General features: G+C 32.7%; 1 protein-coding gene across 1 annotated transcript; it reads right to left on the bottom strand.

The window, feature by feature from the left end:
* Window positions 1-8,383: 8,383 nt before the first annotated feature.
* On the bottom strand, window positions 8,384-9,424 carry LOC133299086 (glycine-rich protein 2-like). The gene has a single exon (XM_061498513.1). It carries the CDS (start codon window positions 9,236-9,238, stop codon window positions 8,618-8,620), a length of 621 nt encoding a protein of 206 aa, XP_061354497.1. The 5' UTR covers window positions 9,239-9,424; the 3' UTR covers window positions 8,384-8,617.
* Window positions 9,425-18,140: the final 8,716 nt, after the last annotated feature.

Here is an 18,140-nt window from a genome sequence, read left to right as displayed (position 1 = left end):
GATTTTTATAAAAAAAAAAAATTGTAATGAAAAGTTTATAATAAAGGAGAGGTTGCCTTATTTTAAAATTAGGATTACAAGTTTTAGAAGACGGGGCTGTTTGGTACGAAGATTTATTTAGAAATCTTTGGAAAATGAGGTGAGATAAATTATTTTCCAAGTTTGATATGATGGAATTGAAAATATTTCTGAGAAACTTTTTTTTTTTTTTTCATAATTTCAGTTTGAAGTTTTAACTACAGAATTCCAAATAAAAATAACATCTATATGATATATGATATTTTTATTTTTCCATAACATCAGTATAATTAACCCAACATTCTCAGAAAAATTTTAGACCTATCAAACACATTTTTATAACTTACTCAGGAAAAAAAAATTCTCACTATTTTTTCAAAAATCTTTTTTCCCTAGTAAAAAAAATATCTTCTCTGTCGTGTATGTTCTCCCATGAATTCAAGAAAGAAAGAAACTTTTCACAGTTCCACTTCCACCAACTAATTTGGACCCAATGGGCCCGAGCAGGAGATGGGTTCAACTGCAGGTGAGACTACCATATCGTCCGTAGTTTCGGGCCTAAAGTTATCTATGATGCTGAAAAGTTCAATGGATACAACGTGAATAAAAAGCTTAGATAGTAACCTCATCCACATGCGATGCTCAATTCAACATTTCAACTAGAGTCTTGACCTTGCACAAGGCTAGGAAGCACCCTATGTTTTTCTCAAGATCTAATCTAACACGAGAAAAAGGGTATTAATCTTCAAAGCAGAGATGGCTAGGGAAAGGGAAATGCAAGGTTCAATATGGGTATATTTTAGATTTAAGACTTTGAGAGTGGAATGGCAACATGAAATTTATATCCCATAATACAAATGGTGGTAACGATTATTGCGGTTGGACTACCAAGGATGGTAGTAAAACAATATACAAACAGTGGTGGGGTAACTCACAAGTTCGCATTTTCTCAAGAACTTTCAAAGTCAAGGATTGTCAAGTATTTTTCTTGTGGCCTCACCACCAAAACGGATCATTGAATCTGGTGATTCTAGAGAGTTGGTGTTTGCCTTTGACCGGTCATCCAATCAACAAATATTGATAGGTGGACCCTATTCTTGAAGTGCCAGCAATAAAAGTAACTTTAAAAAAGAAAAAGATGGTTCTATATACATGATCTGGTTGGGGGCAGAAACCTGAAAGATAAGGTTAAGTAAGGTAAGAATACCTGTAACTGAGAAAAGGTTCACAACAAAGGTAACATGAACAAACTTCAAACAAGTCAGGACTCCTGTCAAGTAAAGTTGGCTGGGCTATAACAAGAGTTTAGGTAATTTTCAGCAATGTATTAAGCCATGCAGAATATGACCTGTTACACAATGCCTCGTTAATTTTAATTTGAAATATCAATTATTAGTTAGGATTGCCTTCACCCCACACTCGTTAGTCGGGTTTAACGAGGAGTGTTTTTTTTTTTTTTTTTGGAATAAGACACCCATATGTACAGATACCACAACTAATATTGGAGGCTTAATCTTTTTTTTTTTTTTTTTGGGTTCAATCATCATGACATAAATTAGTTTCACTCACCTCAAAATCACTCTTGTTGCACCAAGTGGGATTGCAGCTTAATCCAATATTCTGGAAAATGAAAGTAGCATTATTCTATGTAGATTACAATATTGGTTTGGAAACGACAAATACTAGCATCCAAAGACTACCAAGATAGACCTTCAATACTTCTACACTGACTCGAGTTGTTGGATTGCAAAACAAGGATCAAAATCCTGATCAGAGCCAAACATATCAAACAGCATTTTTGTATAAGGCACACATGTGCGGGTCCGAATTGTCACCTTGTCAATGAGACACAAATTATGATATCATAATACATGTGACATCTATATGGGTCGAAAGTCTATCGGGGAAGATAAAACCTTCATATGTATTTTATGGATGGCTTAGCTTTCATATTAACATTCGTTTAAATTTGAAAACATTCATGGCCACATAGGATGCTTCATTTTACAAAGTAAAAATTCATAGACTTCGGCCTCTCCCAAGTCAACAAGCACTTAAGTGCCAACCTAAATTTCTGTTTCTTCTGTATTAAATGGTTACCATTAGGGTTCCCTTTTGTTTTCTCCATCTTAGAGGAAGTTCAAACTGTAAAGCTCAAGAATGTAAGTGAGGTTGATCCATGTATAGTGCATTGCAAGTGAGAGTCACCTTACTGTGTGCGTTACTGCTAAACTCAATAATGGTTTGTGGATTGTAATATGTTGCAATCATGCTTAAAATTGACCATAGGGCTCCGGCAAGAAGAATTAGATGGGACTTGTATTGGTTTGTACTAATAAGACGTTATCTATATTCATCATTGTATAATATCTTTATAATGATTTCCAAACTACAGAAAGGTCGCAACAGTCCATAATGTGGACACTAGCAAGTTGGTATTGAAGAGCTTCCAACAGACAATACTATCACAAGATTGGCCCACTATCTATTGAGAAATCCACCGTGAGCGAAGTCCCACATTGGTTAAGAATAGACTAAGTGAACATCATATAAGTGGAAGGACCCATATATGCACCTAATAGCTTAAAGTTTTGGGTTTGATTTTTTATGTTTATGTCCACTTAATGTTGTTGCTCATTGGTGGATTGACTTGTGATGATCGATGCTTAGTTGGCTATCTCTCCCCGCCGTGAGCCCAACACTATCTACCCCTTAATTTTGAATGGAAGAAAAATGAATTAATTGAAAGATGGAGATTGGGTCAATGGTCAAAATACCTGGTGCTGTCCATGGAAATTTTATCTGCAAGACCACTACTTGAGTGGTACAAAGCTATGTAACAACTAATCCAAGCTGATATTGGTTCTATATGATTTGTCTTTAGCAACAAAACACTTGCACTTCAAATTCCCATCCTTCATTCCTTTTTTCTTTCTAGATACCGGGTACATGCTGCTTGAACAATCATTACTATAGAAATCCAGTTCATTAAAATTGTCGTGCCCAAAATAACATTGTTGGAAAATTCTCAAAGCAAATGAAAAACAAGCTGTAACTTACGCTGAGATTCAAATAACACTATATCGGAGCACTTTCCAGTAACTTGGGTGCGCCCTCCCTCTTTTTTGGCTCAAGTCCTCTTTGTGCATTAATATTTGGTCTATTAGAAAACTGTTTTTTAATCAACAGGATCATTTAAAAAGAACATATTGTTGCAACTTGCAATAATGCTGCTTCATACTTCTAACTTGATAATTTGGGTTTCAATTTACGGCTATGCTTGCGTTGTGAATGATGTGATCCGCAAACAATGTTGAGGCAGCCATTTCACAACCGAAATATTACAGCTGCATCTAGGGGTGCAAAAAAATTGGTTCACTCGCCCTGCCCTTGATCCGACCTTGACCCGACTCATAAATATCCATATTTTTTGAACTGGTTTAAATACTGACCCACTTTTATTTGGGTCAATTTTAGACCTGACTCGTTTTAATATTGACCAACTGACCCAAAACTTGACTCATACTCATTATGTGAAAAAAAAAATCACAATTACATTAAAAGAAAAGTTTTAACGTAAAACAATTATGTCAAAATTTTTTATGGAAAATATTTTCATAAAAATTTTCGCAAAATTTTTTGACGAAAACTATTTTCATCAATATTTGTGACTAAAAACATATCGGAAAAAAAATTTGACGGAATATTTTTTTTGTCAAATTTTTTTACGGAATCTAAATTTCGTCAAAATATTTCACAAAAAATATATTCATAAAAAATTTCGATGAAACACATTTTCATCGAAATTCTTTTATGGAAAAAAATTTCATCAAGATTCTTTACAGATTTCAAATTTCGGCGAAAGTTTTCGACGGAAACATTTTCGTTAAACATTTTGAGAAAAAAAAATTTCGTCGAAATTTTTAGCGAAACACATTTCTATAAAAAAATTTCGACTAAATATTTTCGTCAAGTTTTTTGATAAAGAATATATCCATCAAAGTTTTCAACGGAACACATTTCTGTAAAAAAAATTCGTAAAATTTTTTGACAAAAATATTTCGATAAGAAATTTTGACAAAAAAAATATTTTGTCTAAATTCTTTAGAGAATCTAAATTTCGTCAAAAGTTTCAAATGAAACATTTTCCTCCAAACAATTTCCAAGAAAATTTCGACGAAACACATTTCCATCAAAAAATTTCGACGGCAAAAAATTTCATTAAAATTCTTTACAGATTTCAAATTTCGGCGAAAGTTTTCGACGGAAATATTTTCGTTATCAAAAAATTTTGACGGCAAAAAATTTCATCAAAATTCTTTACACATTTCAAATTTTGGCGAAAGTTTTCGACGGAAACATTTTCGTCCTCAAAAAATTTTGACGGCAAAAAATATCGACGGCAAAAAATTTCATCAAAATTCTTTATAGATTACAAATTTCGGCGAAAGTTTTCGACGGAAATATTTTCGTCATCAAAAAATTTTGACGGCAAAAAATTTCATCAAAATTCTTTACAGATTTCAAATTTTTGCGAAAGTTTTCGACGGAAACATTTTTCGTCATCAAAAAAGTTTGACGGCTAAAAATTTCGACGGCAAAAAAATTCATCAAAATTTTTTACAGATTTCAAATATCGGCGAAAATTTTCGACGAAAAAATTTTCGTTAAATTTTTTGACAAAAAATAATTTTCGTCAAAACTTTTAGCGAAACTTATTTCCATCGAAAATTTTCAACTAAATATTTTCGTCAAGTTTTTTGATAAAAAATTTCCATTCAACGAAACACATTTTATAAAAAAAATTCTGTAAATTTTTTTGACAAAAAAAAACATTTTACGAAAAAAATATTCTGTCAAAATTCTTTAGAGAATTTAAATTTCGTCGAAAGTTTCAAATGAAACATTTCCCTCGAAATAATTTCCGTCAAAATTTTTGTCAGAACACATTCCCATCGAAATTTTGAACGAAAAACATTCCGTCAAATTATTTGACAAAATTCTTTTTTCGTTTAAAACATTTGATGGAAGAAATCATTTTCGTCAAAACTGTTGACAGAAACTAAATTTCAATAGAAAATTTTTTTTTGTAAAAATTTCGACGAAAAAAATAATTTTATGACGAAATTTTCGTCTTTTGCAACGTAAAAATTTCGACAAAATTTACTGAGAAAACCAAGTCAAAAACGGGTCAAGTCAGATTTGACCCAGTTCAGAAACCAAGTCAGACCCACTTCAGAAACTAAGTCAGGTCATATCCAAACTGGTTCTGAACTAGTTCAACAAAATCCAATCCAAGTTGGGTCGAGTCGGACAAAAACCTGACCCGACCTGACCCATGCACAGCCCTAGCTGCATCACGTGATTTATAAAGTATCCGCTCAACAATCATCCATAAGGGGGAAAAGAAAAGAACTATAAAAGCATGTACATTTAATGCTTGATGGTTTAACTTTGCTTTTCAATATTTTCCCTCTCCTTAGAAAAATTATTAGGTTGATTTTTAAGAAGATTTAACATTTCTCTTTGTTTTTACTATAGACGAATACAATTTATGAATGTTATAGAAACATTTTACCGAAATAATTATTTGATGTTACATATCTCATGCAACAGAAACAAAGTAGTGGGGTCCACATTATTATTATTATTATTATTATTATTATTATTTTTTGTTTACAAATGGTGGACTCCACTATCTTGTCTCTGTTGCATGAGATTAATAGATCCCAACATTTTATTCCTTTCACCGTTAGAATATTATAATATAAAGATTGTATATTCTAAAAACTATACTTGTTATTCGAAATTTATACAGGTGTTTAAATACTTATTTATAAGTTGGTTACCTCTAATTTGTATTACAGGACACCGCACTATATTTCTATAGTTTCCTCCAGCTGATTCGATTATGCATTGGGCTAAAAAATACGGTAGGGAACAGATAATGGGTTGGGGTCCATTTATTCTCTTTGCTGAAGACCCAATTACACCGGAGGCCGAACAACACAGCACTCCAACGTCAGTGACAATCCAAGAACTAGAATAAAATGTGTCAGTGACATCCGGACAAACCCTCCCCAGAAAAATACAAATAAATAGACTGTCCGCGACTTCATAGATTCACAGTTGGAGATATACTAACATTTTCGAATTATAATTTGTAAACCAAGCTTCACTTTCACTGATATCATGGTTTAAGATCCAAAATTACGTCCAAACGCAACCCCAAATGATTTTACCAAATATGTTATTCATGAATTAAACTCAATTTGCATGCACTTCATTAATGTCTGGGTGTGCAAATTCTAGTTCCAATACCCCTATTGCAGGAAGCAACCAGGACTACAAAAACTAAAACATCGTTCTTCAAAGACAAATGATTAGACATGCTTTTATAATTCGAAAATTATAAAAGCTGGGTAAGAATTATGAGAAATACTCTTATCAACCACAAATAGATAGCTTTTGTTTGATTAGGTATAGAGAACTAGAAATTGAAGCGCACTAAAAGAATAACTCATTGTGATTAGAACAACAAATCACCCCATTGGTAGAATCTTGCTTCAATATTAATAAAGAGAGATTTAAAATATAAAAAAAAAAGGAAAAAACAAAACAAAAAGTATACCCATTGAAATAGAACAAACATTAGTGGGCGTTTGTGAGATGATTAAAGAATGAGAAGGGAGAAAATATCAACCATAAATCCAAATTAAAACTGATGGATAGAAGAAAAAGAAAAATCAAGATATCCTACTATCGGGACCCCCTATCCTTTTTGGTCATTACTTATCCTTCTTGTATGATGTAGGTTTCTCATTCAAATACATACCTATTTTTATATAATAGGTTACCACAAGGTCTAAAAAGTCTTCAAGTAATATACAATGAATAGTATCAAACCCCTTGATAAACAAAGAATTAGTCTGACTCTGAGTATATCTTAAGCACCATACATATCACATTTGTGAGATTTGGAATGATTAGAGGAAAATCATTACCCGCTCCTAAACCATCCCAAGCTGGCACCATTACAATATTATCACCAACATACTACTCATTGTCTCTTCACAGAATGGACAATATCATCACTAACCTACTACTCATTCTCTATTCACAAAAACGGAAACACATTAATGGGTAGTCACAAGTCACTCGTGTCTCTTGGCACTGAGATAAAATTATCAAATTAAAAAAATGCTATCGCCTAACAATTAATCAATTATTCATAAATAACTACTAAGTTCCATTCTGAAATCACAGCAATCAAGATAGAAACAATCTCAGATAAGTTCGAGATGGAAAATGGAAGCAACAAAATGCTGAAATGCTAAGATTTTTCCGACAATTATCAAGAACCAGGGGGAGGAAGCAAACACCCACTGCTCTCATGTGACCTTCTTCTGAAAGCCAGCTAGACAGAACGTATGCATTGGGACAAGATATCAAATTCTTCTCAAACAAAGATCCTAAACTCTAATTTTATAATCGCATAACATGGATAAGGCATATCCTGATGTGAACATTAAATAGGGCGTACTTATTATAGATATGTGTTATACTATAACACTTCTAATAAGATCTTGAAGGAATGATTAAAAAACAATAAATATAAGGCTATAAAGGAACAAATAAGAAAAAGAACATCCACAACATTTATTATGATCAAGGATAAAGAACAGAAATGACAATATATTTTATCCACACACAAAACTAGAGGACTGAATAGACTAAATTTGCTTCGCATATCTTCCAATGGTAGGACCCTTGAGAAAATGCCCCGCAGGTTACCAAAATGGATAAGGTAAACCGTATACGAGATCTTGCCTCACAAGATATACAGAATTAGGAGGAAAAATCAACTCCGTTTCAAACAGCGACTCTAGAATATTCATTAGTAGATATAAAACTTGAAAAAGACGCATCAGTCACGCATATCCAACATCTGACCATTAAAACAGAGTCTCTTTGAAGTTTAAAATACATAGTTAACTCTCATGACATTATTGGAACCTTTTTTTTTATAAAAATAAAATAAAATAAAAGTCCACAATATAATAAGGTTTATAGATAAAGACCACAAACAATATATCCTATCCACATAGGAAACTAGAGAACTGAGAAGCAAGATTTGCATCTCACGTCGCAATGGCGGGAATGCCATGCAAATACAGGTGAGACACACAACCCTGACAGGCTGACACCCGTATACGAAAGATAACAGAAAAAACGATGGGAGAAAATGGATTTTGAAGACAGAGCAGAGAAGCAAATGCAAGATTTTAAACAATTAAATTAATTAATGAATTAATTAATTAATCATTCATTATGCCTTTCAACACGTGGAACAACCATGATCACCTGAAAAGAACCGCATTTAATAAAATAATCAACAATTAGCAAATCCAGCAAAACAAGTTTTGAACCAAACGCCAATAGCTAGAAACCAAAGAAAACAAAAAAAAATTGTTCATGTTCTTGTTCACGTTCTTCTGCGCCTAGCATCGTCCAATCCGCAGAATATATGTACCCAACCCCAACTAACAGTAACAGACTCACAATTCAATATAGTAAATCAGAATCCCCACATTCTTACTCATTTTCCAGCATTCGGACATTCCCTCGCAAAATGCCCTTCCTCACCACAGTTATAACACCCTCCTCCTCGTCCTCCTCCACCGCCGCCACTGCCGCCGCCACGGCCTCTCCGATACCCTCCTTCAAAAGCACCCTGTCCCTGATAACAATCTCTCGCCAAATGACCTATTCTTCCACAATTATAACACTCAGGGCCTCCCCCACCACCACCACCACCACCAAATCTGCCACCTCCACCACCGTAACCTCCTCCTCCTCCTCTCCGCCCGATCCCTCCGCCTCTACCATACCCGTAACCATCACCGTAGCCTTCTCCGCCGCCGTAGCGCCCGGCGTATCCACCTCCTCCTCTAGCCCTCCCACCTCCACCGCGAAAACCACCAAAACGACGAGATCTAACCATGGATGTCACGTCGACGGCCTTGGTTTTCCCTGCGTCGCCGTAATCGACGAGGAACTCCACCGGCTGGCCCTCCGATAGGGTCCTGTAGCCATCGGATCGAATGGAAGTTTGATGCACGAAGAGATCCTCGCCGCCATCGTCGGGAGCTATGAATCCGAAACCCTTCTGGGCGTTGAACCATTTCACTGTGCCAGTAGATCTCCCACTCGCGGCCATGGCTGATTGCTTCCCAAGAAAAAGAAGAAAACAGAAAAAGAAAGGAAGAAGTGGAAGGTTCTGGAAGAACCTAGAAGTTTCTTTTTTTTTGGTTGATGAAAGCTTATGTTGAATTGGAGTGTGGAGCAGAGAGCGGTAATTGTGATTCGTCCATTCTCTTGAAAGAAAGGAATACAGTTGAGCTTGCTGATGTGTATGGGTTTTGTGTCAGTGGTGAGAGAATAAAATATTAAATATTATTATTATTATTGGTGCTATAGGTAGTTCGTTACTTTGTTTTCGTTTGGTGGGACCAACCCTAATCCCTAATCGCTGTGTGGGTTATCTATCCCTTTAGCTTTAGAAACGAGGGTCGCCATCTACTTTCCCCACTTTATCCAAACATATTATTGCCACATCACCAATTAGAGTTATCAAAATGGACTCGAGCTTGCAAGGACTTAATATTTTTTTCTAAATCATTGGGCTCTTTTTTTTTTTTTTTTTTTATAGGGTCTCCGGTCTTTTATATTCATAACCCTCAAAACCCTATCATTTAATGGGTTGGGTTATAGCTTATGTATTGGTTTAATTTTTTTCTTCATAAAAAATGAGATTATTTAATATATATATATATATATATATATATATAGATAGGATCATTTGACACCTTATCTGAGAGTCACTAGATCAAAAAGATCAACGACTCTGATTTGTAAGCATGTGACACCATTGATTTTTTTTGATCTAACGGCTCTCAGATGAGGTGTCAAATTTTAAATTTGACACTGGTGTCAAAGGATCCTACCTCATATATATATATGAATTAACATATTTTAAATATAAAATAAATTATAAACATAATATGATAATAAAAATATACTTTTACATATATAATTTTGTAGAATATATATAATAAATATATTTTGATGAAGTTTGAAGGATGAAGACTTTTAAGTAAGGGAAAAGTGTTTGTCATTTTAAATGACAGAAAGTTATGTCATTTTAAGAGAGATACAGACACAGAAAATTTGAATTTTAAATTAAAAAAATCACCCACTTTCTCTTTCCCATGATTTTCGTTTTTCCGTGTCTATCTCTCTCCTAAAATGACATAACTTATGTCATTTAACACCAAACCCTTTAAGTAAATAGCAAAAAGTTAATTTCTTCCTTATAATTAATTTTAAAGTTAGTATCTAAATTTGCATTGAAACATACTCTATATTATGCACCTCGGTAGTTTTGTTAATAATTATTGGGAAAAATATTTTTCCTGCAATAAGAGATAAAATAAAATTATCTCCGGTAACCCTGAACAACGTCGTTTTGAGGTTTAGAAAAAAGATACAAAGTATTTTAGTAATTTTACTTTTCTTTTAAATCATGTATTTTATTAAAAGGTTCGCTTTTTCTACAGTCAATGTAGATAACTTATCTACATTAAGTCCAAAATGACGCTGTTTTGAGCCGAAAATTAAGGTATTTTTGTAATTATAATTTTTTTCAGAGTTATAAAAGTCTTTTTATTATATTTTTTTATTTTTCAACCTAAAATGACGTCATTTTGAAAACGAATATAGATAACTTATCTACATTCACTGTAGAAACATTAAAGTCTTTATTAAAATACTTTGCAATTTTTTTTCAAATCTCAAAATGATGTTATTTTGAGATTGTATGAGATAATTTTTTCTCTTGTTATACGATAAATGTTAATCTCATAATAATATGTAACGAATCTTATGAACATTCTTTCTAAGCATGCTTTATGATTTTAATAAAAGAAATCTATGACCTAAATGTGAAAATGAAATGAGAGACAAAAGTTAAAGAAAAGTTCGATTGAAATTCAGAATTCAATGCCTAACATTTGAAAAAAAAAATTATACACGAAAGTACTTGTTTTAGAAATGCAAAGACAGAAGCAAACGGTTTTTAAAGTTTTTTATATGGGTTTTATGTTTATCATTTAACATAATATAACTTCATTTTTCTACACACACATTAAAGAGGTGGAGTTCACATATTTTTCTTTCTCTTTCATCATTTCACTTTCTCTCTCCCTTTTGATGTGAGAGTTGGAAACAACACTTACATTATGTTACATAACACTAATAAAGCCCTTTTTATATTCTCCGAGTAAGGTTTTCAGTAAAAGTGTTTGCGGGATTCGAATTAATTAAATTATTTTAGATTGTTTTTAAATATCTATCTTATTTTTTAAATTTAATTCAAATTAACTATCATTAATTCAATTTTCATTTTTTCATTTTTTAACTTATGATATGAAGAACGAAGAAGATTATACATACAACCTATTTTTGCTTACAACTTCTTATAAGCATATCTTAATAGTTAATTTTTGTCAATCAACAGTTATCATTTATTGCGAATTAATAATTAATTAATGATTTTGATTTGAAAAAATAATAATCTTGTCCTGGAGGGTGTCCGCATTCAACCTCCTCCGGTAACCTTGTCCTCGGAGTGCGGCCCAAAGGCTATCCCCTCATTGGAACAACATGTGCATTGAGCTTCGCTACCGGAAGAAGGATGAGACTAATCCCCCTACGAGGAGAGAGGCACGTCTTCTGTCCCTCAAAGATTTTTCAAGAATTTGTTTGAGACAGAGTTTGAACCCCTGACCTAAGCAAATCCTTGGAAGCTAAGTTGTCAACTGAGCTACCCTTGAGAGTTAAGGATGGCCATTTTAATTAATACTATTGTTTTTTATTTGAAATTTAAATTAAGAAAAAAAACCACTTACTTTCTCCCCCATGATTTTCATTGTGTTACTTGTGTATCTCTTTCTTTCACTTAAAAGGACATGAATCACAATAACAACTCATCACAATATGCATTTATGTCACTTTTAGAAGCAAATTGCTTAAACTAAATGATATATATTTCATCATATCCAACAAACTAATGCATACTGTGTAAATTAAAATAACTATGGGTTCGCTTTTTCTGCAGTTACTGCAGATAAGTTATCTGCAGTAAGCCCAATACGACGTCGTTTTGGGCGAAAATTATGGTGTTTTTGAAATTTTAATTTATTTCAGGGTTATAATAGTCTTTATATTTATAAGTTTTTAAGATTTCAATACCAAAACGACGTCATTTTGGAAACAAATGCAGATAACTTATCTGCATTAATTGCAGAAATATTTTTTCCAATAACTATATGAATCCAATAAACAAATCATGATGCTTGTAGTAGTCAAAAACTTCTCATCATCTTCTCTTCCCTGCAAATACAATTCCAAGGTTACATAAGTTGGTAAACAATTTGTAAAGGTAGGAAACAAAAACAAGATTAATGAATAAAAAAAAGATTAAGAAACAAAAAACCTTTTAATACAATCATATAGACAATCTTACATGCTGAGATGTTGGTCCCTCCTACATAAGAAATAATATCAAATTTCTATTAAAATTTAATAAAATATAATAAAATTATAAAATAATTTCAATTGATTAAATTTATGCCTTTTATTTTTTCTTCAAGCCATACTTATTACGTAGTCAATCTCCTCCACATATTAAAGTTTGGATGGTATCTTCAGCCACATTAGAATGATAAGTATCAATAACTCTTCCTCCAACACTAAATGTTGATTCTGATGTTATTGTAGAGATTGGTACAGATCTTATGCTCCTCTCAAAGGTGGTATTGGAGGGGATTAAACCTAGGTCCTTCCACCACCTACCCAGCTCACATGCACCAACTAAGCTATCATCATTTGGTGCTACTATGAATAATAATATTTTATGTTATTTAAAATAAATAATATAATATAGACTAGCCGTAAGCTTATAGGCCCGACATGTAAAAAAAAAGCCTATGACCTGCTTTCTAAATAGGCTTGTTTAAAAGTATGAGCATGTTCTATTTGACTGTATGTAATAGGCCGAGTCTGACCTGATATAGGCTAGGCCGTAGGCCCTGTAGCCCAACCTGACTCACTTTCACCCTTATATATATGGGATATGATCATTTGACACTAGTGTCAAATTTTGAAATTTGACATCAAATCTTTAACCTTTGATTTATGTTAATCAATGGTTATCATTTATTGGAATCAAACTTATTAATTAATATTATTTCTCAATAAATCATAATCATTAATTGACGAAAATCAACTGATAGGATTGGTGTGAAATTTCAAAATTTAACATTGGTGTCAAAGGATATTGTCCCTATATATATATATATATATAAATATTTGTCCATTCAAAATATAGTCATTTTAATTAAATTTTAATATTTAATTTAAAAAAAACTTTCACTTTCTCTCACCATGATTTTTGTTTTTAATTTTGAATAAAATAACACAATTTCGTATCGTTTAAAAGGATAAATACTAATGTCATATATAACAAAGTAAAACACCAATTAAGCATTTCCAAATTAGAAAAAAGCTCCAAAATCGGTTTGACTAGTTTTTCATTAGTTATAACAAATTTTACCAACTTTTGCAACTATTTTCACTTCCGGACCTATATCGTTACCAATGTGTGCAAGTGCAGGTACACAAAAAAAAAAAAAAAATCATTTGAAATAGTAAAGTTTGATATATGTGAATAGTTGGTGAACCATCTATACTACCGCAGGATTTGCTATGTGAATAGCTTGAAATAACATTTAGAGTAAATATCATTTTCGGTCCTAAAGAAATTTCACGATGTCCGCTTTAGTCCATAGCAAATAAAAAGGCTATTCGTGGTCCCTAATAAATTCGAAGTGAACTCATTTTAGTCCTTTTGAGGGACTAATGTTGGTCTTTTTTAAATTTGTGAGCGAACACAATTTTAACTAAATAGGTCCACTTTGAATTTCTTAAAGACCACGAATAGCCTTTTTATTTGCTAGGAAATAAAGCGGGCATCGTGAAATTTGTTGAGGACCAAAAATGATATTTACTCTAACATTTAAAATTTTTGTAATAACTTGAAGAGAAAAGTACCTTTTGGATACTCAACAAAAATCACAAGACCCATTTTAGTCCCTTATAAAAAAAATCGAGTTGTGGTCCCTCTGAAATTCAAAATAGATACAGTTAGTCGAAATCATGGTCCCTCTGAAATTCAAAGAAGAGTCACGTTAGTCCTTCAAAAGGACTTATGTTAGTTTAAATTGGGATTAAATTGAGCCCTATAATATTTATTTATGACCCAAAATGTATTTTACTCTCGCTTGAAATAGCATTTACAAAAAATGAGATATGCGTGAAATAGCTTAAAATGACAAAGCTTGATTATGTGAATAGTTTTATTTTATATTTTTATATTTTTTAATGTATTTAAATTTTTTTCCAAAAATAAGTGTGCAAACATAAATAAATTTTTCCGAATCCACAAGTTACTGATTTTATGGGTCGTGAGAACTAGATACCAATCGTTTCAATAGTTTATCGGTTGATTTGTTCATAATTGGCAATTTTCCTTTATTTAAAAAATTAGATAGAAATTGTTTTGGATTGAATAATTGGGTCATTTATATAAATCATTGTTCACTCACTTGTTAGGTGACAAAATTTTCCTATTACAAAATATCTTTTGCTAAGATAAATAATCACCTTCCATTACTAAAGATACAATGCCCCCGGCACACAAAACAAACCCCTTCGGTGTCACACGTTTCTATTCGTTGCACCCTCCCTCACTCTCTTAGCACTCAGTTGATGACAATACACAACCTCGTGTTCCGATTTACCTCATACAAATTAGTAATCAGTAATAACTCTAACTCTGTTGACACATAAACCTCATACCTAACTTATTTTATCAAGATAGAAGTTTCCTCCCATTTTTTCGTTGCTGAATTAATTTCGTTCAAAATGACAAAGTTACTCCTCTTTACAAATTCTTTCTCAAAGATTGAAACTCTTTTACATTATATAAGTTCCTCAACTCCTTTAACTTGAGCTCAGCTCATTGATATTTTGCAAAATCTTTCATAGATGAAAATTGTGGTTTATTCCAACTATTAACGTTATTTGGGGTTGGAAAAAAAAAGCGTGGCATTATTCTCTAGGATCAATTTGCAAATATTTGCTTCAAGCCTTCAATATTTTTATCTCTGGTATTACGGCAAAAAAAGTGACAATATATATAATAAACAGATTTCTGCTAACATCAGGTGTTGTGCATCAAGAGAAATCTTCGCTCTAGCTATGTACTCCTCTATTGCTCCATGTCCATTCGGAGTATTGGGTTGGGCTTCAACATTTTCCCTTTTATTATATAGTTTTGCTCTCTCCTTAAATATTGTACTTACACTCCAGATTTATTGACTAATGTCTCAATCTCTGTGTAGCCTTTCTTGGTTTTACTTTGGTGTTTTTTCTAAAAAAGTACCGTATTTTTTTAAAAATTACTCACTTTTTGTTAAATGTTATAGACTGAATAATAAATATCATAGATTTATAAAAGTTGCAAACTGAATAATAAAAATTACGAATTTATAAAAGTTTTAGACTTTTATTACTCAAATATTTTCTTTCATTATTTTATAGGTTGTGATTTGTGAAATTACACAACCATAGACGTCTAATAAAAATGCAAAGAAAGATGCTGACTTTAATTAGATTCCTTCTTTGATGTATGGAGCGTGTACTTCGCCGTAGCTTGATCATCTGATGTCCTTTTCTTCTTTTCTTTTCTTTTTCTTTTTTTTTTTGAAATAAAGATTGGGTGTAGGTGTTGGCGATAGGGTGGTTTGAAAATGTTGTTGGCGATAGGAACCACATAAGCAAAGGAATGGTGTAGGTGTAGCAGAAAAGCCATCAGTCAAGAATCGTAGCTTTGAGAGATGCACAATTTGATTCCTCGTTGATTTCTAAAAAAGAAAAAGAAAAAAGGAATTTGATTCCTCGAACGCAGACCTCAGTCACGAATATGAGTGCATTAATTTTGTGTTCTATCCTCTATTCGAGTGTTGCGTTGTGTCACTCTCATTTGGTTTTCCGTTTTTGTCACGTCGCTTGTCGTTTTGTATGAAACGTATTGGCCAAGGAAAATTGCCCAGAAAGCAACAATTTCTTTTTTTATCTCCTTAGCTTTCGCTCCACGGTTATATGTTACACGACAAAATCGTTTATTATTATGATTTTCTTATATTGAAAACTTAAAATTCTATTTATTGTTTTCAAAGTGGAATCGAGGGAACGGAAAAACAAAAGGAGAATATAAAATGATGTTTTTTTCATCTCAAACGAGGGGACTCGTGCAACCCGCGTCAGCAGTTGCACCCTCCCCAGTTGCAACCGCCATATCCATCGATGTGGTTCTTATAGTCTCAGATCTCTTTGACATTCATTAAATTCATCAATCATCAAAACGCATTCGCTTCCTCACAACCCTGCCTTTAGCAGCTCAACTCCATTACCATCCAGTGGGTCGGTTTCTATTCGGATAATTTCTCAGCCTCTTTACGGTACCTGAATCTTCTCTCTTCCAATCTTCACGTCTATTGTATTCATTTATTGTTATTATTATTTCATTCTATTGTTTATATGCCAATATCTTTTAATATCTTTTTCTTTTTTGGTCTTTTCTACGTTTATTGTATTTTTCTTTTCTAATTAATACTGTAACACCAATGAAATACCTACATGCTTATTAGTGGAAAAGCGTAACCAAATGAAATACCTGCTGCTTTCATAGATAAGCATAATATTCTTAATCAACTACAATATTCTACGGAAGGTGTAGCCGTGTAGGTATAACTAAGCAAACATACATCCAATTAAAAGCATGGCATATATAACCTCGTGACATGTTACCATTGTACATAACAAGGAATTTGTCACCTGAACTCATTCCTTTTAGCTTATACTTAACCTTTACACATATATCTGAACTATTTGATTCTTCTTAGCATCCAACATGACAATTATAGAATAAATACAGCTAATCTGATCTGAGAAATTTATTGCCTTCTAATTTGTTGCATTCATATTCATGAACATCTACTCCCTTAAAGTTTTCTTTTCTGACTTGCAAACATTTAAGAAATTCACGTTCGCACGTAAAAAGGGTGTTCAGCCCTCCTAAGAGTTTAACAACATCACACAACAACTGCATTCAAACAGAATCCATATTTTATTTGGACCATTTTAGCATCACATCCACTATACCACAATTAGCATGCCAGACAATTTTATTTTCCCCAAATACACATTCCACCCAAACATAACAACTCAAATATTTCCGTTAACAATGCAATTCTTTAACAATTACACTACAGCCCTATAAGCTCAACCTATGCAGCCTCCCTGACATGTAAATCGATAGGTAAAGATGAAGGGGGTTCTAGAGCTTACTTTGTTTTATCGAACCAATGTTATTGTCATTGAAAGTACTGGTCATGCAATTTACGGGAACTAAGGGTTTTGAAGGGGTGAGAGTGTGAGACTAGAAGTGTGCAAAAGAATCAAAAATCTGAATTGAAATGTGAACTTAATTAAACTGCAATTAAAAAACTAGTTCTTGAAAACTGGTTCTTGAACTAAATTGATTTTGAAAACCAGCTCTTGAACTGAATTGTTTTTTTTTTTTTTTATTGCTCCACTGGTTTTCGGGGCTTCATCCCGATTATGTCGGGTCCGACCTGGTTAGGTTACCTAATGTAACATTCCCGTCTCGAGCCGGTTCAATTAACATACATATGATACAAACAGAAACAGCGGAAGACTTAACTTACGAAAATACGAACTAACTTTTTCTTTTTCTTTAATCCGTTTTCACATAACATATCACATTGCATACTTCTTCTAATTTAATTCTTATTTTACGGAGACAAAAATCGGACAGAGTAACCTCTGTAAATCGGACAACTGGGGATTTTCCAATCCCACTCTCAAGAGTTCCTGATAGACAGTTTAAACAATATATATTTCCAGAAGTACCAGTC

This window comes from Gastrolobium bilobum, unplaced genomic scaffold, assembly GCF_033153095.1.
Source record: "Gastrolobium bilobum isolate Gb01-03AN ecotype WA unplaced genomic scaffold, APGP_CSIRO_Gbil_v1 utg3919, whole genome shotgun sequence".
In the NCBI taxonomy this organism is placed as follows: domain Eukaryota; kingdom Viridiplantae; phylum Streptophyta; class Magnoliopsida; order Fabales; family Fabaceae; genus Gastrolobium; species Gastrolobium bilobum.
This window is presented reverse-complemented; position numbering and strand designations above follow the sequence as displayed.